The 20952-nt window shown below is 49.6% G+C and overlaps 7 protein-coding genes across 7 annotated transcripts; 3 read left to right on the forward strand and 4 right to left on the reverse strand.

The window, feature by feature from the left end:
• Positions 1–228: 228 nt before the first annotated feature.
• On the reverse strand, positions 229–776 carry ASPSYDRAFT_89172 (putative beta-1,6-glucan biosynthesis protein (Knh1); the record flags this gene model as incomplete). The annotated part of the gene is made up of 2 exons (XM_040852122.1): positions 229–252; positions 342–776. The coding sequence occupies 2 exons, from the start codon at positions 774–776 to the stop codon at positions 229–231; spliced, it is 459 nt and encodes a 152-aa protein (XP_040702225.1).
• Positions 777–946: 170 nt separating this feature from the next.
• Positions 947–2329, forward strand: ASPSYDRAFT_31098 (signal recognition particle receptor subunit beta; the record flags this gene model as incomplete). The annotated part of the gene is made up of 3 exons (XM_040844838.1): positions 947–969; positions 1206–1503; positions 1583–2329. 3 exons carry the CDS (start codon positions 947–949, stop codon positions 2327–2329), a joined length of 1068 nt encoding a protein of 355 aa, XP_040702226.1.
• Positions 2330–2392: 63 nt separating this feature from the next.
• ASPSYDRAFT_939196 (uncharacterized protein) lies at positions 2393–2773 on the reverse strand. The gene has a single exon (XM_040852901.1). The coding sequence runs from the start codon at positions 2645–2647 to the stop codon at positions 2456–2458; it is 192 nt and encodes a 63-aa protein (XP_040702227.1). The 5' UTR covers positions 2648–2773; the 3' UTR covers positions 2393–2455.
• ASPSYDRAFT_151827 (cystathionine beta-synthase CYS4) lies at positions 2671–4444 on the reverse strand (the record flags this gene model as incomplete). Its single annotated transcript, XM_040842132.1, has 4 exons — positions 2671–3297; positions 3349–4025; positions 4087–4121; positions 4185–4444. The coding sequence occupies 4 exons, from the start codon at positions 4442–4444 to the stop codon at positions 2671–2673; spliced, it is 1599 nt and encodes a 532-aa protein (XP_040702228.1).
• Positions 4445–6282: 1838 nt separating this feature from the next.
• On the forward strand, positions 6283–7868 carry ASPSYDRAFT_152261 (hydrogen/calcium exchanger domain-containing protein; the record flags this gene model as incomplete). The annotated part of the gene is made up of 3 exons (XM_040842173.1): positions 6283–7091; positions 7154–7450; positions 7532–7868. The coding sequence occupies 3 exons, from the start codon at positions 6283–6285 to the stop codon at positions 7866–7868; spliced, it is 1443 nt and encodes a 480-aa protein (XP_040702229.1).
• Positions 7869–8732: 864 nt separating this feature from the next.
• Positions 8733–12001, reverse strand: ASPSYDRAFT_152477 (tyrosine protein kinase SWE1; the record flags this gene model as incomplete). Its single annotated transcript, XM_040842197.1, has 3 exons — positions 8733–9461; positions 9518–10062; positions 10117–12001. 3 exons carry the CDS (start codon positions 11999–12001, stop codon positions 8733–8735), a joined length of 3159 nt encoding a protein of 1052 aa, XP_040702230.1.
• A 5760-nt stretch (positions 12002–17761) lies between these two features.
• Positions 17762–20661, forward strand: ASPSYDRAFT_89177 (uncharacterized protein; the record flags this gene model as incomplete). Its single annotated transcript, XM_040852123.1, has 3 exons — positions 17762–18627; positions 18678–19278; positions 20578–20661. The coding sequence occupies 3 exons, from the start codon at positions 17762–17764 to the stop codon at positions 20659–20661; spliced, it is 1551 nt and encodes a 516-aa protein (XP_040702231.1).
• Between the last annotated feature and the right edge of the window lie 291 nt (positions 20662–20952).

The following is a 20952-nucleotide window of genomic DNA, read 5'->3' on the forward strand; positions in this document are numbered from 1 at the left end:
TCTTACTGTATATAGAGATAAAAATGATATTTGCCCGGTTGCAAAAGTGATGAGAACTCATGGGAAAAAGTTATAAACAAGGGGATCGATTCATCATCTACACATTATTTTGAACCGCTAGTCCCCATGTGCCCAAAAGNCCACGCCGAGAATGTCTTCATTTTGCCCACAACTCAATTTCAGAATCAACCCCACTCAACCCCCGAAATATTTGATATATCACGAATCTTAAGGATGTTGTGCAGGAGCAGCCTTGAGTTGTCCGTCAGTCAGACTGCTTTCCATCAACCGCAGCAGGAAAGAGGGTGAGGATTCTGCAACATATAGCATATATCACATACCGTGTTCTCAACCATAGTAACAGACACTGTCTCAGAAGCAGTAAGTGTTGTCTCGACGGTTGCTGGTGACATATACTTTGTAGCAACTATGTATGGACTGGACGGAAACTGGGGCGTTGGCGGCGTTGTCGCGATCGCAGTTCCAGGTTTCTTGGCCATTGGGGCGTATCTAGTCAGGCCGGTCTGCAGGGGATAGGGGACTGCGTATGGATCCGCCGCGACTTTTCGTTTCTGCATATCCACGTCGCCTTCACTTTGGTTCATCCTGGGATATAGATCGGGTGAGAGCGAACCAGTTTCTTCCCAAGTTGCTGTTATGGCGTCGCGAGATTTGACCGCAGCTTCTGCGCCTCGATTTAGACTATTGAAGCTTGCAGAGACGGTCGATGCCAGGGCAAAGATGAAAGTGACCGTAAATGCACGGGTGAGTTGCATAATGAGCGTCTTGTATAGTTCAGAGAGTTGGTGTAAATAGTAGCGCGGCGGAAGAAAGTGGGAAGAGTGGGCAAGGGTCGCAGATGAATGAGTGAAAAACAGTAGATAAATTCGATTGAATGAGTGAAGATTCTATTATTCGCATTTGCTGCCTTAATCTTCACCCTACCATGTACCCCCTTGGAAGCTTGAGGTATGTAGCCCTTCAAAACATTGATGGCCTGTATAATAAGGCCTTCAGGCAGTAATAAATTTTGGCCTTCATATTAAGGCATGAACAACCTTGTGAGAGACTGAGAACTCCAGGTGGCGTGATCATTATTGCTGATCACTCACCGTTGGGAAACAAGATCCACGAGTATTTCCACGAGGTCGGGTTTCCGATTCTTTCTGCTGAAGACTCCGGACACTATTTCTCAACCATGACAGGTTGACGGATGGGACCTGGATTTCCGATATTCCTTTCACATTCTTTCTTTTCTCTACACCACCATCTACCATTTTCGGCGGCACACCACTCAGAATGAGCGCGTACGAGTTCTTCGAAATAGTAGCTACAAAGCTGCTTGAAGGGAGCCCGCTGGGGATTGCTATCGCGGTGATTATTACATTCGGTGTTCCCATCTTGCTACATCTTATCTTCTACCGAACAGTTGCATCTCCACCGTCCAGCAATTTCCTACTTCTCGGGCCTAGCGGGGCAGGTAAAACTGCTCTTCTAAGCCTGGTATGTTCGACCATGTCCCCTCGTGGAATGCCAAAGCCCAATTGTATACTTCTTTTACTAACCCGGTCACCTTGAAAAGCTTGAAGCGAAGTCGTCGTTTGCTCCAAAGCCAAAATCACAGCCCACGCATACTTCCCAAACCTCAAATCTCGCTATACTTCGCCTTCCTGTCTCCGTCCCCATTGCATCCAACAGATACCGATCCGTCAATGACCCTTCCTTGAAAGAAGCTCAGCGAAACCCCATAAAGTACCGAGTGAGGGACACTCCCGGCCATGGAAAGCTGCGCGGATCCCAGGGCCTTTCCGAGCTCCTGTCAATGTCCACGTCTAAAGATACGAGGTCAAAGTTGCGTGGCATCCTCTTTATGATCGACACTGCAGCGATTTCTGAAACAGAAGCTTTGAGAGACGCGGCGTCGTACCTGTATGACGTGCTTTTAATCCTTCAAAAACGCGCCCTTCAACGGGGTAAATCCTCAGCCAAAGCCGCGGCGGAGATACCTGTTCTTGTTGCAGCGAACAAGCAAGATCTGTTCACAGCACTCCCTCCAAGATCAGTGCGTGAGAAATTAGAGGCGGAGATTGATAAGGTCCGCAAGTCTAAGAGCAAGGGGCTTATGGATGCTAGTGCTGACGGTGGTGAGGGTGAAGGGGAGGATGACATTCTGGGCAGTTATGATGTGAAGGATACATTCGACTTCCAGAGTTTTGAAGAAGAAATTGGTGTGAACGTCCAAGTCGTGGGTGGAGCTGTCAAGGGCGATGAGGAGCATGTAGGAGCTGGTGTGCGGAGATGGGAAGAATGGGTCGGCCAGTGTCTTTGATACTCTAACACATGCAACAATTTTTGGATGTCTGAGATTACAGATATCAGATTGATATATACATCAACTACCGGCACAAGTAAATGCCACGCAGCCGGCTATTTGCATTCTGCAACCCTTGTATCATTACGAGTACGTATTGGCATTTTTTAAATCCGAAATATAGAAATATGCTGCGATGGAAACTCCGGCCAGTGTGATTTGATGGTGTTGAATCCAATGTATTCCCGACTCCTCTATTCCTAGGCCCAAGAATACCGAGCAATAATGAAATAATAGAGATGAAGTAACGTTGAGCACTGTCACAAAAAAAAACATTTCAATCCAATGTGAAATCTATTTTATGCACCATTCTTTTTGTGATGAAGCATCCAAGTAAGAAGGTCGACTTTCGTGACAACAGCCACAGGTCTGAGGATCCCGCTCTTGTCTTTCTCGGTAACAATAGCAGCGCTGTTCCATTCGAAGAAGCGATTCAGCACACTCAGAGGAGTATCTAGAGTAATCTCAACGAACTTTCGATTTCTTATCTGTGGCTTTAGCGCATCCCCGCCGTTTTGACTGGGCTTGATGTTCGTAAGGCCCATGTCTCGCGGATCGGTGACGACCTCTGGGATGGTGCGGAAATCAAACATGACGTCTGCAACTGGGCTTTTCCCATTTGCGCGGTTATGTGTCAGTCGGCTTAGAACATTCCCGAGTGTGACGAGGCCGACAAGTCTTTTACCCGACGGTGCAAGGACCGGAAGTTGGTCGAAACCTCTGTCGCGCATGATCTCAATGGCAGTTTCGCAGGGTATGTTGGAATGGACTGTCGTGATTGGCTTGAGTCGTAGTGAGCTGACCTTGTTGCCCATGAAGGCGTCATCTTGTCCCTGAGGCTTTTCGCTGGAAGGTTGAAGGGTGGCCTCAGTGGAAAGTGATGATGGTAAAAGATCGTTTGCGGCAAGCCAATCGTCGTCAGCGAACTAAATTAGTTAGAGATATCGATTGCCACAAAATTTAGTTGAAAGTGTTACCTTGGTAAGATAGCTTCTGATGCTGTCAGGCAAAATGACAACGACAACGTCGTCTGTTTTGAACTGATTATCTCGTGCAGCTTGTACGAGAGCCGCGATTGCGCTTCCGCTGCTTCCACCAACAAGAAGTCCCTCTTCCGCAATCAAACGGCGAGCATATATGAAAGATTCTTTATCGTCTGTCTTATACCACTTGTCGACAGCATGCTGATCCAGTACCTGGGGAATAAAATCATACCCAATTCCTTCAACCTTATACGCTTCGTTGGCATGTTTCTCGTTCAATGCTGCTGGTAAGGCCAAAATAGACCCCTGGGGATCCGCGGCAATTACTTGAACGTTGGAGTTATGCTTTTTCAACCCACGGGAAAGACCCGTGATTGTTCCACCAGTACCTGCCCCAGCAACGATTGCCTTTATTTCACCCTTAGTCTGGGTCCAAATCTCTTCCGCTGTGCCGAACTCATGCGCTAAAGGGTTGTTTTCATTTCCATATTGGTCCAGAATATGTGCGTTCGGAAGCTCCTTTTCGAGGCGTTTTGCAACGCCAATGTGGGATTCAGGCGAGTCGTATGCAGCTTCATTAGGAGTGCGGATAATAGTGGCGTTCAGTGCGCGCAAAACAGAAACCTTTTCGGCAGACATCTTTTCTGGGAGGGTGATGATTGTCTTATAGCCTAAGATTAGATTAGTTCGAATGTCAGGCGACGGTAGATTCAGTTGGGACACATCACTTACCCTTAACGGCTGCGACAAGGGCCAACCCAATACCACTTGGTAAGAATACAAGTTAGAACGCGTACTACATGAAGTTGTTCAGAATCTAGATAACCTACGTATTACCACTGGTAGGTTCGATCAGAGTGTCGCCTGGCTTAATACGCCCTGACCGTTCGGCCTCTTCAATCATTCGAAGAGCTATCCGATCCTTGACACTCCCGCCTGCGTTGAAGTATTCCAGTTTCGCATATACCGCCGCGCTAATTCCGAAGCTCTGCGGCAACTTGTTCAATCTCACAAGAGGAGTGTTGCCAATGTGTTGGGTAATAGCATCAAGGGCCACCGGAGGGATGGCTGGGGTCGTTTTGGATGACATCACGGCGTAACCCTCCAGAACAGAGAAGTGTCGCGATGGGGTTTCTGTACACAGATTAAAAAACACGGAATTCAGCGAGATCCCAATTCGCGGTGATGGTGGAAAAGTTCGAATGGGACGGCGAAAACAGAGATGTCCCTCCGCCGAGGATAGCCGCCCGCCACTTCGAGTCTCGCCATTCCGCCGCTGATGTCGACTTGACTAGTCCCGATCCGGACGACGTCCCAATTAGTTCTGTTTGTTTTGTAGCCGTTCCGCACGAAGATTCGCGACAAACAACAGCCTGCACAATATTGTCACTGCAGAACTGCAAATGTCTTCCTGCAACTTCACTAGTCGAATTCCTTAACTAAAGGGGAATCAAGGGTCTAGAGATGAGGTGAGACTAGGTATCCAATACGGTCAACCTACCTCGTATATGGATGGGCCCAGTAAAAGGCAAATCATGCAAAGCCGTGGCAGCAGGTGCACCCTGCCCCGCCCTGGCTGTTTATTATTGAGTTGATAGCGATCGCGATATTAGGCAGAGCCCTCTGTCCGAATCCCAATGAGCCTTGAATGCCGAGAACAGTCTCAAGATGCAATGCAACTCGGGTCACATTCATTTGCCTACGGAGTTAAGCGTGAGATGGCAAGCATTTTCAGTTTTCACAGCCCCGGAATAGGGAGGGATATTTTATCACACATCGTCGCATAATGGCCAAGTTCCGTGCACCTTATTGTTTGTTTATCAGCGCCACAGCTCGTCCTGTATTTTTCAGCTGTTGAAATGAGCATCATTTAAGAGTGGGTATATCTCGCCCTCGCCCGGCCCACTTCATCCCTGAGCAAATGAGCAGGAGCAGTTGAGACTGGGATGTGTCGGGACCCATTGTGGCTGTGCAGGGTGGATTTTTGGGCATATTCAAGCTTTCAAAAAGGAGTTTTTGGGGCAGATATCCGACTCAGCATTCAGCAAGGCTCTTGCCCAAGTAAGGCAGAAAGGGTGCCAAGTGAGCATCATTAAAAAAGAACCCATCAATTCGGAAGAACGAATTGGGTGTGGTGCGCTGTTTGAGTGATACACCCTGCAACGTGGATACATTATTGCCGTTTGCAAGTTGCAACGCAGCCTGTGGACATAGCAAACCCTTAAGGGGCAGATGAAGGAAGTTCGTTCCAAACGCCTTTCTGCTCTCCAGCCATTGAAATGGAGCTGGGCCTTGATGGCCGAGCCAAAGCGTTTCAAGGGTCAAGAGTCAAGATACATATCAATTATCAATAGACAACATTGTCGATAACAGCACCTATCGCTGACTCGACTCGACAAACGGCCTCTTCCAATTGGCGAAAACTACGCCCCTTCGGTATTTCGGCTTTCGTCTCTGATCTTCCTCTTGCAGAGAATAAGTTTAGTCTTGAGGGACTAATCCACACGGCTGAGCCACTTGCGCGGTGCCAGCTCACCCAATTTGAGACCGATCGTCTTCTGTCAGGACTAGTAATTACAATTATTCTTATTAGAGCCCTTGCCGTTGTCCCTTGGATGTCTTTTCAGCTCATGTTTGTGCCACTATTCTCACTGCCTCCGCTGCTGCGTCCAAACTCTCAGTGACTGTCCTCCCTGTCACCAAGCTGGATTGGACTCGACATGCTTTGACGCAACGTGCTTGGATGTATGAAATCACACGCCGATGATCCACGTTTATTCTGTGTACCTTTGTTTTGAGCTTCGGCTACCTCTTTGTTCTCACCAGAAAATACTATACCAGCATACCCTTCACTATTGGCCACGCCTATCGGATACATCCTTGAAAAGCCACCTTTGACAGTTACGTCGTCCTCACATACCATACAGAATGTCTCGGGTAGGGAGTCGGCCCTCGTCACTCCAAGAGGGAAATGAGAGTTTGTTGATGTCCGACTTCAATCGCCCAGTTGCCAACACCAACGATGGCGATGGAAATGTCCTACCCAGGCATCATGATGAAAAAGGGCCACCCACGCGTCGAAACTTCCTTCGAGTCCACACTGCTGGGCAGAGTGGACGGAGCGGAGTGCATCCCCTTTTGTTCCTGCAGGTCTGCTTCAGGAGCACTTGTACTCTCTCGATGATAGTTAATATCCTGTGGCCTTTTGTCCCAGCGGCGATCGTTATGCACTTCGCTCGACCGGACCTTCACGTTTGGGTTTTTGCCCTTAACTACGTTGCAATGGTGCCATCTGCAAACCTGCTTGGCTTTGGTGGCGGCGAGCTTGCCAAAAAGCTACCCAAGGTGCTTGGCGTGCTTCTGGAGACTACTCTTAGCTCGGTTGTGGAAATTGTCCTCTTCATGGTGTTGATCCATAACGATCAAAATGGTAACCTGATACCCGTTATCCAAGCTGCTATTCTAGGGTCAATCTTGGCAAATCTGCTTCTTTGTTTAGGCCTATGCTTTTTCTTTGGAGGCCTTGGGCGTGAGGAGCAGACGTTCCATGAGGCAGTCAGTGAGGTTGGCTCTGGGTTGTTGCTGGTTGCTGGCTTCGGTCTGTTGATTCCCAGCGCCTTCAATGCGACTCTGAACAGCGGCGGCACAAGTACCAACGTCACGTCGGACGACATAACTCGGTCTACTCTAAAAATCAGTCGAGCCACCGCCGTCATTCTTTTGGTCGCTTTTTCTATGTAAGCTCGCCCACTTCCCGGCGTCTAGAAGGCATTGCTTACGGGGTTTTTCTGCTGGTCAGGTATCTATTCTACAACCTCCATAGCCATCACACTATATTCGACGAGGTCCTCGAGATTGATGAAAATCGCGACGAGGATCGTGAGAAGGAGAAGAAGCGTGCCAAGCTCACGCTTACAGAGTGCCTGATAGCAATCGCCATAGCCCTAGCCTGTGTCTGCATGTCGGCTGTATTCCTTGTCCAGGAGATTGAACATATCGTTCTGGAGCAAGGCGTGCCGGATAACTTCATGGGTCTCATTCTCGTCCCCGTCGTCGAAAAGGCCGCAGAGCACCTCACCGCTATCGACGAAGCTTGGTAAGTTGTCTACATCATCTCTACAACCCGCATGAGGCCCTGCACTTGAGCTACATAGAACTTGCTAACGTCTATTTGTAGGGACAACCAAATCAACTTCGCCCTCTTCCATTGCCTCGGGCCGTCAATTCAGACCGCTCTCCTAAACGCGCCCCTCGCCGTCATTGTCGGCTGGGGCTTATCCAAGGATGTCAGTCTCAATTTCGAGATCTTTATGATTGTTCTCGTTGTTTTGGCAATCCTTGTTGTAGGGAATTTCCTACGCGATGGCAAATCAAATTACCTCGAGGGAGGTCTTTGCGTTCTGATCTATCTCATAATCTCTGTTACCACTTGGTACTATCCGCAGGTTGAAGCAGCTGGTGAAGGCAGTCATGGTGCGGGAGGTACAGCAGAAATGACTGCTCATCGGTTCTAATCTGAATCGTTTTTATTCAATCTGTTTACATCCGGTCTGGATGTGGCTGTTTTATTTATTTTTAATGTAGGTCTTCACATTAGGTGCATCACTTGAACAGTCAGCGCGCATTTTTTTTTTTTCCCCAACGTAACACAACTACGAAACGCGTTACTTAAGGAATGGTTTGAAATACTGGTAAAGACATTGCGCGTCCGGGAGTGGCCACGTTCATTCAGTAGTATAGGTAACAAACATTGCTTGCTCTCAAGCCCGCTTGATGACATCCTTTCTGTCCAGTGCCCATCAAGGTCACATAGGAAAGGGAACAACAGGTTCAAAAAAAAAATATGATAAAGGTAAAAAATTCATCATAGAACGCCCCAAAGTGCTCCAGAAAACAACAAAAGAGCTTTCCATATACTCCAACAAAAGGTTCTCAGAAAACCCCATTACACCATCGAAATCATCTTGCTTCAAAATAGGAAGAAAGAGCCTCGAGTGTATAAGGGAGACAGGATGCCCCGTGGAAGAAAATAAAAAAGTAAGAATCCAACCACGCAGATATTACTGATACATAGTGGAAGGGGAAAACCCAAGCATCGAGGCTAGATTGGTGGTACAACAACAAAAGAAAATAAGGTAATGAGCGGAATAACCTTTGAGGCAAGCTGCAGTATCAACTGTCAGAGCGTCAAAGGTGGTCGGGTATAAGCCAAGGTAAGTGGTTGTTCTCCGTCAAAGCCACTGTGGTGGTTGGTGGTCCCAGAATGAACATTAAAAGTCGGTAATGGCCGCATGAACGCCGTCATTAGATGGTACCATAGGGGAATCTGAGAAATTACCAACTCCGTCCAAATGCAATAATATGACAGGTCGTATTAATCAAACATCGATCATTTCTGCGTCTTCTGCAAGAACATCATCGGCAGGGCCCCAATTGCCCTCGTAAACTGTGGCGCCAGCCCTACGCCGGGACGCGGAAAATTGGACGCCATAGGACTCCAGAATTTTATCAGCCGTCGGACGGTCCTGTGGTTCAGGGGAAATCATCCAGCGAACGATATTATCTAGGGATTGCTCATGACCAGCATCGACCATAAAAGCAGGAGGGTCGGCAAGTTCACTGCTCCGAGTGAACGGTATTGGTTTTCGTTCGCTATTGCTCCTCAAAAAGTCAGGTGTACCGAAGTCATCATCCCCAAATTCCGACGCGCACAGTTCATCAAATGATGGCTCTTCCGAGACGGGGTTCCCAGACGCATCGCGGAAAACAGTAGTCTCAGAGCTCCAGGTCAGGCTCGGTACGTCACTCATATCGCCGTTCCTTAGCTTTTGCCACGAAAGGCCGTTGTCGGGAAGCTCAACATTGCCGGCAATCTCGAAAATGATCAGTCCCAAGGAGAATATGTCCGCTGGCTTGTCATATCGTCCCATTAAAATTTCTGGGCCAATATATTCACGGTCACCCTCCCCTTCAATTCCCTCTTCGGCAGGCCATCGGGTAGCCATACCAAAATCTGCAATCTTCAAGACACCTTCGAACGTGACCAGGATGTTAGCTGGTTTTAGATCGAGGTGAATAAACCCGGAATCGTGTATATGTTTCAAACCCTGTTTATGATTAGCACACTGCAGTCTTGCGAGTATAGAAATGATGGGCAAGTTACCGTAGATAGCTCGAGCAAGATCTTCCAGATCCGAAAGTCATCGAGCCTTGCTTTCAGTCCCACCTGCGCGAGGAAAACATCCAAGCTACCCTCCTCACAGTACTCTGTTTGAATGTAGAGGTGCCCATTGTCTTCCCAACTGCCGGTGAAAGATATAATATGGTCAAAATTCGTGAGGGCCTTCAAGGTGTCGACTTCTCGAATACGACGCTCACGGTCCTTCAACCCTGAGTATGGTTGTTTCGCCTTCTTAACAGCCCAAACCTTCTCATGCAGAGCTTTAGGAGATTTTGGAGTTGTCGAGAATATGGACAAAGGGACTTCATTCGGTTGAGAAACACGGTAGACTTGCGAGAACTCCCCGGTGCCGACGAGTTCAACGCGTTCAAAGCGAGATGTCAGGCACGGATCTACATCTGGAGCATGGTGTATATCCAGTGGGAGGCTCGGCCTTTTGCCTATGAAAGAGTCGCGTGGGCCGGTCGGAGTGGCAGGCAGGTTGAAAGGGTTGAAGTCTGGCTGGACAGACTGCCGGTCATTGGGTGCTGATATAGTTAGGCCACTAGGATCGGGAGGGCAGAGGTGTTCTTGAGGCGTACGAGGGGATCCACGTTGAAATCTGTCATGTAATGGGCTAGAATTTGTACCCCTCGCCTCAGACAGGCGCTCAAGGGAGGCGATTTGTGAGGCGGTAGGAGGGTATGTTCGAGACGGGAAAAACGACTGTTTGGTAGGCGTTGGGGGTAAGTCGGACTCACAAAGTGGCTGACTATCCTGTCGGTTAGAAGGCGACTGAATATGTAGCCCATCATCCCCGTCAATACTAGCCAAGCTTCCGCGCCGCGAGATGTCTGGTCGATTGAAGGTATTTCCGAAGATGCCCATACCTCGACCAAAAGGGCCCGGCTTGGGTCGTGCGCTGGGAGGATTAAACGGCGAAGGAGGAGGCATATCTATGGAATTGCTCAGAGTCGACTTTCCGAGCAGTTCCTCGGGTTGGGCCCTCTGGCCAGTGGTAAACAAGTTTACAGGTCTTTTGCACGGCGTGTCAGGCATATTTTTGCTTGATCCTAGCATGCTCTGGGAATCATCGACATTGCGGTTCTTCTTTGATATGAGACCAGTGGACATAAATGCGGCTGGGAGGGGTTTGACGAGCTTGTAGTTTTCAGGTGTAGCAAAAGAATCCGTTGATGACGCCGAGTCCTCGCGAGTGAGATGGCATGCAGCGGTAGGCCGAGTGGCACCAGCTGGTAGTGATTTCGAGAAATTGAAGATCGCTCTTGGGCGATCGCTTTTCTGGGGGGGTTCATGAGTAGGGGAGTCATCTACCAGGCTAGAACTGGATGAAGATTGAGTGATCGTCCTGGACAACGGATGAGCGCTTGGTCGTGGCGCTGTTTCATTTGGGTTCGAGAATAATGAGTTACCCTTGGCAGGGCGTGGGGAGAATAGGCTCTCGTGACTGGGTTGGAAGGTGTTGCTGTCCAAAGATGGCCGTGAACGAACGGTTAAAGGAGTTCCCGCATCGGAACCCTCTGAGTCACCCATAGTTTTAGCGCGAGAGAATAAGGACCTATCGCTTGAACGTTGCTGGAGTGTTGACCGCCGTAGAGATGAGGTACGTCTAGGGACGGTAGCAAAAGGACTGAATGGCGGCGTAGTTGTATTAGTAGTATTTGGGAATAATATTGCGTCCTTCTCCAGGTCGAAATCTGCTGTTTTCGAATCCTCCGGTGTATGCGTGACACTTTCGCTATCAAATATGCTAAAGTCTGCTGAGAGATTCACCGCATGGACGCTTCGTCGTTTCGCTGAAGGGCTACCCCTTGACGCGCGATCTAAGTTCATAATGCCATCGCTTCGTTTCATGGGACTCACAGCTGAGTATGAGCCAAATGTCCCGCTTCGTCGCTTCTCAACCCGAGAGGCTGAAGGCCGGGTAGTAGACGATCCATCCATACACACAGTTTGGTCGCTCGAGCATGCACCAGGGGCCCCGCCCATTTCGTCAGGCAAGAGGCTGATTCCCGGTATGGGCGAGGAGTTCTCTACCCCAGGAGTAACCGGTATCTCGTGAAGGGGTTTTGCGTTCCCTTGGTCAGTTGAGACGTTAAGAGCGCGTTTGGCCGGACTTCGAGGAGACGTCCGCGCGCGGCGCATTGTAGGGCGCGAGATTTTTGCGCTAGGTGGATACGGGATAGCAAATGGTGATTGTTGAGAGGAGCTGGGAAAGAGCACAAAGTTGCCCTGCGCGGATCTTCGCGACGGCGACAATGGGGAAGAGACGTAAGAGGTGGTTTTAGACGGAGAGTGGTTTCGAGATGTTAGAAGTGAGAAGTTCGAGCTCTTCGAAGGTGAGCGGGAGAAAGATCGGCGAAGTTGTCGGATGGCCGTATTGGCATCGATGTGATGAATTCCAGAATGTGATGGTAGGTGCAATGTGCCGCCCGCATCACGATGCGGCGAGAACGTAGCAACCATGATTGGTTGGGTCTTGACAAACTGATCAAAAAAAATCACGATTTTTGATCGATAATATATGAAGTAGAGGTGAGACCTGAGTGTGGTGTGGTGTGTGAAAGCTAGTCGTGTCAAAGATAACTATTCGAGGCGCAGCAGGAAATCACAACAAAGTGAACAGGCAAGTCTGACTGCTCTTTTCGTCCTCCGTCGTTAGCCAACCAGGGCTGATTGTGTCGATTTCCGACGCGATGGAATGTTTGGAGAGGATCGTGCGAGCAACGGTCTCAAAGGCAAAAAAAGCAAACAAGGTGTAGCGGGCTATGGATTGACATCACAATGTTAGAGGAAGATCCTCAAGGCCACGTTATAACAGTTGAATATTGATGGTGTGGGTGCACCGCCCCTCGACGATATTCAAACCACCAAGGCGCGCACTCTCGACCAGCGTATCTGTTTACCACTGCTGGGTTTGGGTTTTCCAGGCGCCTTGGATGAAACGAAACCGATAGGGGAATGTTTCAGGATGGTCAAGCCCGCGTCAGAATAAGCAGGCACGACGCGAAAGTGCAGGAGCGACTGGACTGCAGCGAGGATACACGCGCGCGATCAGAGGGAGGCGTAAATCCAAGACAACGACAAACACCTGCGACACCTGCAATGGTTCGGACGCGCAAGAGACAGGCCGAGGACGCAGTGAATGCTGTTCTGATTCGATTGCAGGAGAAGCAGCAGCAGTTACTTTGCGTCTCCCTTCCGTCTCCCTTCCTTTAAAACCCAGATGGATGGGCTCGCCGGGCCGTGAAAGCGCAAGGGGTTGCTAATGCGCGGCTGTTCCCCTCCGAGAAAAGTAGAAGAGGCCAAGCAGCCACGCGACGATGAATCAACAGATGAGATGGATGGCGAAGAAAGGGATGAGCGGACGTATGGATCGAGAGGGGCGCTTGCGGATATTGATGGAACTCAAGTTGCGGTATGCAGCGGCGAACCCTCGCTGAAGAAAATCGCCCGAGGGAATTTCCCTTACGGGACGGAGGGGGAGTCCTGTTTTAGACTTCAAATGAAGGGCAATAATCAGTTGGAATAGCACGGCAGAGATGGAGCATGTGGGAAGTACATGGAATTGAGTTGATGGGTGGATGGACAGCAGCTTGGACGAGACCCAGGCTGATGGAGGAAAAAGTTGACACCGTGCCTGACATGGAGAGCATCAGCCGTTCGAGTCGCTCGTCTTCTGCGGCCAATCCTGGAGCGGGACTCTAGGATGTTATTCTTCCACGCGCAACCGTCGCGTCAGTTGTTGTTGATGTCCACCCAGAATAGACTAGCGCGGGACATCACGCGTCGCTCCACATCAAACCATACGTGACATTCTGATACCCAATCATCAGACAAGACATTGAAACACTGCTAGCTATGGATATTGGATATTGTCATCTACTGAAAATTGTTGGTTTGGATAAACTTGTATCCATTTCCTCATTCCGACACGGCGGCATACGTGCAGCCCTGATTCATTGAATGGGGAGGGAAGCGTACCGGTATCGATAAGACGCGGGGACTCCAGGCAAGATGGGATCATCAGCCCAACGCGCAAATTCTCCCTTGCATGTGCCTCAATTATTACTGTCTATGCTTTGCTTACTACTCAGGCGGCGTCGCCACCAGGTGCACAACTGGAATCATCATCGCCAGTTGGGCTGATTTGAGTGGCGAAGCTGATACCTAAACATGAGCCTCAAGTAAACAATGAGTCATCTTCCTCTAAAAGAATAGAATAGAGAGGCTCTGACTTGTCTGAGATTAGGTACCAAGCGGCGCCGCGCAAGCAGAAAACCGGAACCAATGAGGTTGGGACCTTCGCAGCAGCTCACAGGTATCCAAATTCATCGTCTACAAGCTGCTAGGGGTTGCTTCAACCAGGTAGTTGTTACTAGCCATGGGTGAGTGCCTGGGTGGTCTGGGTCTGGGATGGGTGGGAGTACTACGCGTGAAGATCGCAACAAGCCCCTCTCTCCACGTGTGACAGCCGAATGCCCCCTCGTCTGACGTATCCAGAATATCGACATCATCAATGGAGTAACTGCGACTGGCGGTGTTCATCCCTTGATAGTCAGACCTGGATTTTCATCTAGCCCAGATACTTCCGCCATGCCGGATGGTTGGATGCTGGCGGTTGGTGGTTGATCCTAGCAGTGTCTCAAGTTCATTCGTAATATGCCGTACTGTGATTGCAACTAGCCTTATTGGCAAACTAGAACCGACACGGCTCCCTCGTCTGCTGATAGGGATAATTTTGGTGAAAAGCAATGTTGCTGGGCTATCGAGACAGAAGGCTCCGTTGTCCCTGACGACTAGTTACTCAAATATATATTACTTCATCCCTACACACTGGGTTCGATATTGTAGACCGCTTTTTGCTACAACACTAAAATTTCACGGTAATGGCAATCCAGAATATCGATCTCTTTAACCCTTGACTCAATAGACCGGGCATTTTAATTTGGCGAAGGCTTTGGGATGGACAACCCCCACCGGTGTTGCTGGACAGTCGAGTACCTGTACCGGTATAGATTCACTAGTTCTAGTTAGATCTTGCATACGGCGCAACTTTAAATCAACAGTCCCTTACACCGCCTGTTTTGGTGAATTTTCCCCAGTTTTGCGAGCCGATATCTAATCTCTTACTCGAGCCCGCGAGCTGAGTGTGATATATCAGTATCTACTAATCTATAGTCGGATTTTGAGGCATCCCTGCGTAGCATATCCTCTCAACTTCCTTGTTTCCCCCCCCAAACCCCTAGATAAGACCGCTGCTTTAGATTATGGACACATTGCTCTTCCGAGTTGTCAATAATAACCCCGTATCGCAAGACCTTGCAGGCGCATGTCGCTTATACTTTCACATTATATCCAAGGGGTAGGGACTATTGATGATAGAGGTTTATCACGATAGCATTGCATCCATTGTGTGAAATTGAGACTCCAAGATGCTGCATTGTCTTCGAGCCTGTTTATCCCACTCTGGACATCCAGATCAAAGTTAGTCCGTCAAAGCGGGAGGATCGGGGAGCAATGGTGACTTGCGTTGAATAAGCTCAGCCCGGTAGCCCCGATCGCGAAGACCCAAATAATATCTAACCACAGCATGGCTGTGAGGCTATATCCGCTGAATCCAGAATATTCCAAGGCATCTTAAAGATAACGAAGGTTCCGGCGGCCCCCCCCAAGCATCGAGGTGTCAGAGGCCGTAAGGGATGACAATTAAGCAAGGAGGCTGCCATAACCGAAAGGTTTGATTCCTTTGTACGGAACAAATACTCTATATCTGAGAGGGAATGCCATGTCAGCAGGTGGATGATACGAGAAGAGTCCTGCCAGATCGAACGGCGACAGACTGGCTTCCTTGAGTAAGCGGTGCTCGCAGCTGTAAAAATGCAATGGGATTGACTAGACAAAGCAATGCTCTCATGGTTGTCATTCGATCATGGGCTGGCTAGTCAAATGATTTAACAAGCGAGAAGGGTACTGCACTAGGACGAGCTTGATTGAAGTCCGTTCGTATGTAACTTGCGGCTTTCAGGGTTAGCATTAAGCAAATCAACTCTCGAATATGTCGCAATTTAGAACATAATAGTCTGCTTCTGAACCGCATGGGATGCAGAGGCTTTTAAGATGCCCAAGGTATCGACTTACGGCCGGATTCTCCGCTCCCATGTTTGCAATAGTCGATATACATTTACCAGGTGCTCTGAAGCTTAGAATAACAAGTACGTCCATTCTCGCAGCTGGTGGCAGTGACACAGCCAGGGACTTTCCGAGCACTATGAAGAGACCATGGCATCTGTACTTTGTGTTTACCGAGGCGGCTCGAGGCTCCTGGGATATTGGACTTGGACATGGTCCGTTTGCCATCAGACTTTGATATAGGAGTACCCTACCCGTCTTTCGACAGTTCGCATGGTACCTAGGGTGGGAGAGCCCCAGCCCCGCTCGAATTTGTAAGTCAGGCAATACGTAGGTAGTAATTAAGAACATGACAGTCGGAATCTCCCAATAATAAGAGTGATGTGCACAAATCATGGATGGGTGGGGGCTCTTGTACGAGTAGTCGCATTTTCGCACCTCCGTACGTGGAGGGGAACTTTGGGCCTTCTAACCAACCAAGATGCAGGTGTTTCTAATCGGAGACACGAAGATTAGATCTTGGAAAACGGAACGCCCTGCTTTGAGAATTATAAGTGAGATATGGAGTGGGATCTTACGTACAGACTAAGAGTAGTTAGTGCTACTGCTGGACTGCCGAAAGCCAGGAGCTACTGTGGACGCGAGACAAGCGCCAAAAAGAGGCCCCGCTCAGTTATGACCATGATCAAGCTCTAATATGCTTCAAGCTTTCTGAATGTTTTATGTTTTGGTTATGGCCCCAGTTATTGTCCCAGTTCCGTCCTGTAACGGGCGCTGTATTAGCCGAAAGCATGGCCAGGGGAGAGCTCTGGCATCTACCACGTGTAGGTAATTGGCGAGGCGCCGCTATTGAGACGCTGACGTTCCATGCGTTATGTCAATCCATGTCGGCTTGGAGAGGCATCAGGCAGCTCATTCAGGGTCCGCGGGTGGTAGGTTGGGAGGCCCGTCGAGTAGAGAGAATGGGATAGGAGCTTATGGCATTTGGAGATATTTCGATTGGCAGTGACCGATGGCTTCTGTTTTTTTCTCTTCCTTGCATTTTTCCCTCTTAGATCAGAGAGGAAAATATCGGCGCAAGATTGACATTGAGCTGCGTCTTATGCGCCTTTGGTGTGGGGGAGGACAAGGATAATGCGCCCTAGAAAGCTGAATGTTTGGATTTTGGGATAGTGGTTGTGAGGAATGTATGTATATACGTTCCTGCGTAAACATATTATCCTGTGTACGATGAGCATCGAAAGTAGGTTTTATCCTGAACTGTTAGTAGGAAGGCAGTGGCCACATACTGAGAGTATGCACAGAACATGCAGAGAAGCAAAGTTCAAATACCCCACGGTTTCGAGCTCTTACATATTGGCCTGCATAGAACGTGGGAATGATACTGGGTCTCTGACGCAGCATATACGCAAACGCTCAAACGGAACAATTTCTCCATCCTCACCAAGAGTAGGAACAAGTCAGCGCACCTGAGATATTCGCCAACTCCGTCGGCAAGTGAGAATCATTCCCGACATCGGGCAGAAGCGGATTCTCGTCTCGTGTCCATCATCCCACCTCCTTGCCAGGCTGAATGGGCCGAGAGCTCGGACTGCGGGGCCCTGGCTGAAGAGTTCCCTTGACCAAGATGTCAAGGTCTCAACTCTCAAGGCCAAGCACGCCGGCGTACCTTGCACTCGCTGTGGCGTGTTCGGATCCCAAAGAGCTGTGAATCGTCATTTCGTGCTCTGGTGGAACCCAACTACCCTCCTTGACAAGTTACAACGCCATTTGGCGGCCCGCTGCCAAAGGACGATTCCACTCTCTCGCGGTGTCTTGGTTCCCACTGTATTTTATTCCGGTACGATTCTACAATTTTGCAATTTCCGTCATATTACGGGAGGAGAACCCCCGCTAGCATGATGGGCCTGATTTCCCATGTTGCTCGATTTCCACCCCAGCCATATATAACAGGCAGTCCCCTTCTACCTCTCCGACGATCCCATCTTCTCTCTCCAAGCTCCATCTTCCCTCCGATCTGCTCTTCTGATAGCCCGAAAGCTCCCTCCCCTGCTTCTGTTTTTCTTCTCCGCAGAAAGGGTACCTGCCATACCAATGGAACCTGTTGAGCGAAAACCCGAGGGTGACTTCCGGAGCTATCGCAAGATGTCTCTTGCGCAGCAACGTGGTGCTCAGCGACTGAGACCAACTCCCCCGGACGAGCTGCACGACCTTCTGTGCGTGGGGTTTGGACCTGCTTCGCTATCAATTGCAATTGCTCTGCATGATGCCCTCGATCCATGCTTGAACAAATGCGCGCCCACCTCGGGCTGGCAGCCGAAGGTGGCCTTCCTGGAGCGCCAGAAACAGTTTGCCTGGCACTCAGGCATGCTGGTTCCCGGCTCAAGAATGCAAATATCCTTTATCAAGGATCTCGCCACTCTCCGTGATCCCCGCAGCAGCTTCACCTTCCTCAACTACCTTCATCAGAATGATCGCCTGATTCATTTCACGAACCTGAGTACCTTTACACCGGCGCGTATGGAGTTCGAAGACTACATGCGATGGTGTGCGCAGCAATTCTCCGATGTCGTGGCCTACGGCGAGGAGGTGATTGAAGTGGTCCCCGGAAAGTCAAATCCGGATAGCACCGTCGTCGACTACTTTACAGTTCTATCTCGCAACGTAGAAACCGGCGAAATCTCATCGAGAAGCGCGCGCAAGGTTGTGCTCGCCCTCGGAGGAACTGCGAAACTACCAGCCGAGCTTCCTCAAGATGCCAGGATCATGCACTCCTCGAAGTACTGCACTACCCTGCCAACATTGCTCAAGGACAACAATGAGCCCTATAACATCGCGGTCCTTGGAAGTGGCCAAAGTGCTGCTGAAATCTTCCAAGACCTCCAGAAGCGGTATCCCAACTCCAGGACTTCGCTCATCATGAGGGACACTGCCATGAGACCCAGTGACGATTCTCCTTTGTAAGTCATTACCGTTCTGCGCGCACCCGCCGAGACTAATTCAACGCCAGTGTGAACGAAGTTTTCAACCCAGAAAGAACCGACAAGTTCTATAACCTCTCGCCCGCTGAGCGCCAACGCTCCCTCAAGGCCGACAAAGCCACGAACTACAGCGTTGTCAGAATCGAGCTCATTGAGGAAATCTACAATGAGATGTATCTCCAAAGAGTCAAGAATCCCGACGAGACCCAATGGCAGCATCGCATCCTTCCCGGCCGCAAGATTACACGTGTTGAGCATTATGGACCAAAGCGACGGATGCGATTGCATGTCAAGGCTGTGAAGGAGGGTAGCGATAGCCTCGTCGGCGACGGAAAGGAGGTGTTGGAGGTAGACGCGCTCATGGTCGCCACGGGGTACAACCGCAACGCCCACGAACAGCTCCTTAACAAGGTCCAACAGCTGCGACCGGCTACGCAGGATCGTTGGACCCCGAGCCGAGATTACCGCGTCGACCTGGACCAGAGCAAAGTTAGTGCAAACGCTGGAATCTGGTTACAAGGCAGCAATGAGCAGACACATGGATTGAGCGACAGTCTCCTGTCGGTTCTGGCCGCACGAGGTGGCGAAATGGTGGAATCGATTTTCGGAGAGCAACTTGAGAACGCGGCGGTGCCGGACACCAGATTCCGCGCTATGCTCTGAGAGGGAGGGGGGGGGGAAAGAAAAGAAAAATTCAAACCCAAAAAATAATTAACGAAGAGCTGGTGGACCCGCTTGCGCCGATGTATGGAATACATTAACGTGGGAGGGAGAAGATGGATTCCACTTGGCATTTATTGTGTAATTTTGGTTGGTTATATAGACATTTCACCGTTAATTTTACCTTTCTTATTTTCTTTCTAACGTATGGCAAGGGTTGCAAGGGCCGCCTAAGTTCTACGGCGAGTAGGCATAGGCCATAGACAGATTCACATGGAGATTTATGCAGCTCTTTCCCCTCTTCGTCTCGACTCCGAGTACATTAGCACGACCCACGCTAGGCCAGACCAGGTTCAGTCGGTCGCAATCGCACAGAGAAAAAAAAAAAAGAGGAAGAGACCTCGGAGAAGTCCAAAAGCTCAGACACTGGTTGTTATTTGCAATGCAGATCACGGACCAAGTGAGGAATCCCTCTTGAGGATAACCAATGACTGTTGAAGGTGACAAGCGAGACTGGGTCGTCTTCACACGAGGTCCAAAATAGCGTTGGCTTGCCCAGCCCAAGACCCATCCAATGCCACTGATTGGATTGTGGTTCCGATAATCTGATCATCAGATAAAATTTTCACTTGTTATCTGATGGCACCATTTGAATCCTTCCATTCGTCCTTCCTGCTTGGTCCCGGCGTCCCGCTGGTCTGGGAGGATGGTGATCTTAGCTCCCTGGCGGTAGAAATTAATAATAATCCATTGTTGTTCTTGTACATAATTTATTTCTCGGTTTATGGCCCGCCAAAAGCAACCAGCAATTAGCTCGAAGGAGCTGCTGGGAAAGGGCGGCTAAGAAACAATTATCATATCAGATTGATCAGCTCCTACGTAACCAATTGACTGCCGGGTCACCCACACGGATTCTTATTGATTCCTGTGCGCGAGAGTATCCACTGCACCAAAGAAACATGACTCCATAAGTCCATCCATAGTCCATACTCTACAAAGCCTGAGCCGGGCGCAGCACAGCCTTGTTTTGAATTAACTGAAGAAACAAGCAAAATTCAACCACCAAACTCACCGACTTGAAGAGCCCGACTCGTCTTTGGTTGGCTTGACGATCGTGTCGTGTTCCTTCCCTCCTTCCTTTTTTTCTTTTTTTCTAGCCTCGGTTCACACTCGGAGATGGGCTGGGAACTTGTATTACACTCGAAGTAGGATTGGTGGTCTGCTTCAGGAAATCCTTGTCTAGATCCCTGAAGTTCTGACTGTCAATAGTCTATAGAGTTGCTGGGACTTGACAGCTGCGAGCTCTATACGTCTGCTGATCGCCAGCCAGAAAGATTCCAGACCCTTACCTAAGGTAGGTACCAGTCCAGGTACCTGAATCCCAGCATGGACTGTGCAGTTCGCGCAGATGCAGCGGAAGGACACCGACTGACCTGCATCGGACCACTCGACGAGTCGACGATAGTTTCCTCCCACGTATAAGGCCGAGGCGAAGGAGCGGGGGCTTGGATGGAATGGTCGTTCAAAGTGGTACTTTCGCATACCGCACAACTCATTTGGGTGCACTATGATCCTGGATTTGGGATTCTGGGCGTCCCTTGTTCTGTGAGGATGGTATATTGCACATTGCGCTCATACACAGCC

The sequence above is a fragment of the Aspergillus sydowii genome (assembly GCF_001890705.1).
Source record: "Aspergillus sydowii CBS 593.65 unplaced genomic scaffold ASPSYscaffold_5, whole genome shotgun sequence".
In the NCBI taxonomy this organism is placed as follows: domain Eukaryota; kingdom Fungi; phylum Ascomycota; class Eurotiomycetes; order Eurotiales; family Aspergillaceae; genus Aspergillus; species Aspergillus sydowii.

What these genes read in the sequence shown, in the direction of transcription:
- ASPSYDRAFT_939196 (XM_040852901.1), bottom strand. Translation starts at nt 2,647, where the DNA reads ATGTTTTTTTTTGTGACAGTGCTCAACGTTACTTCATCTCTATTATTT.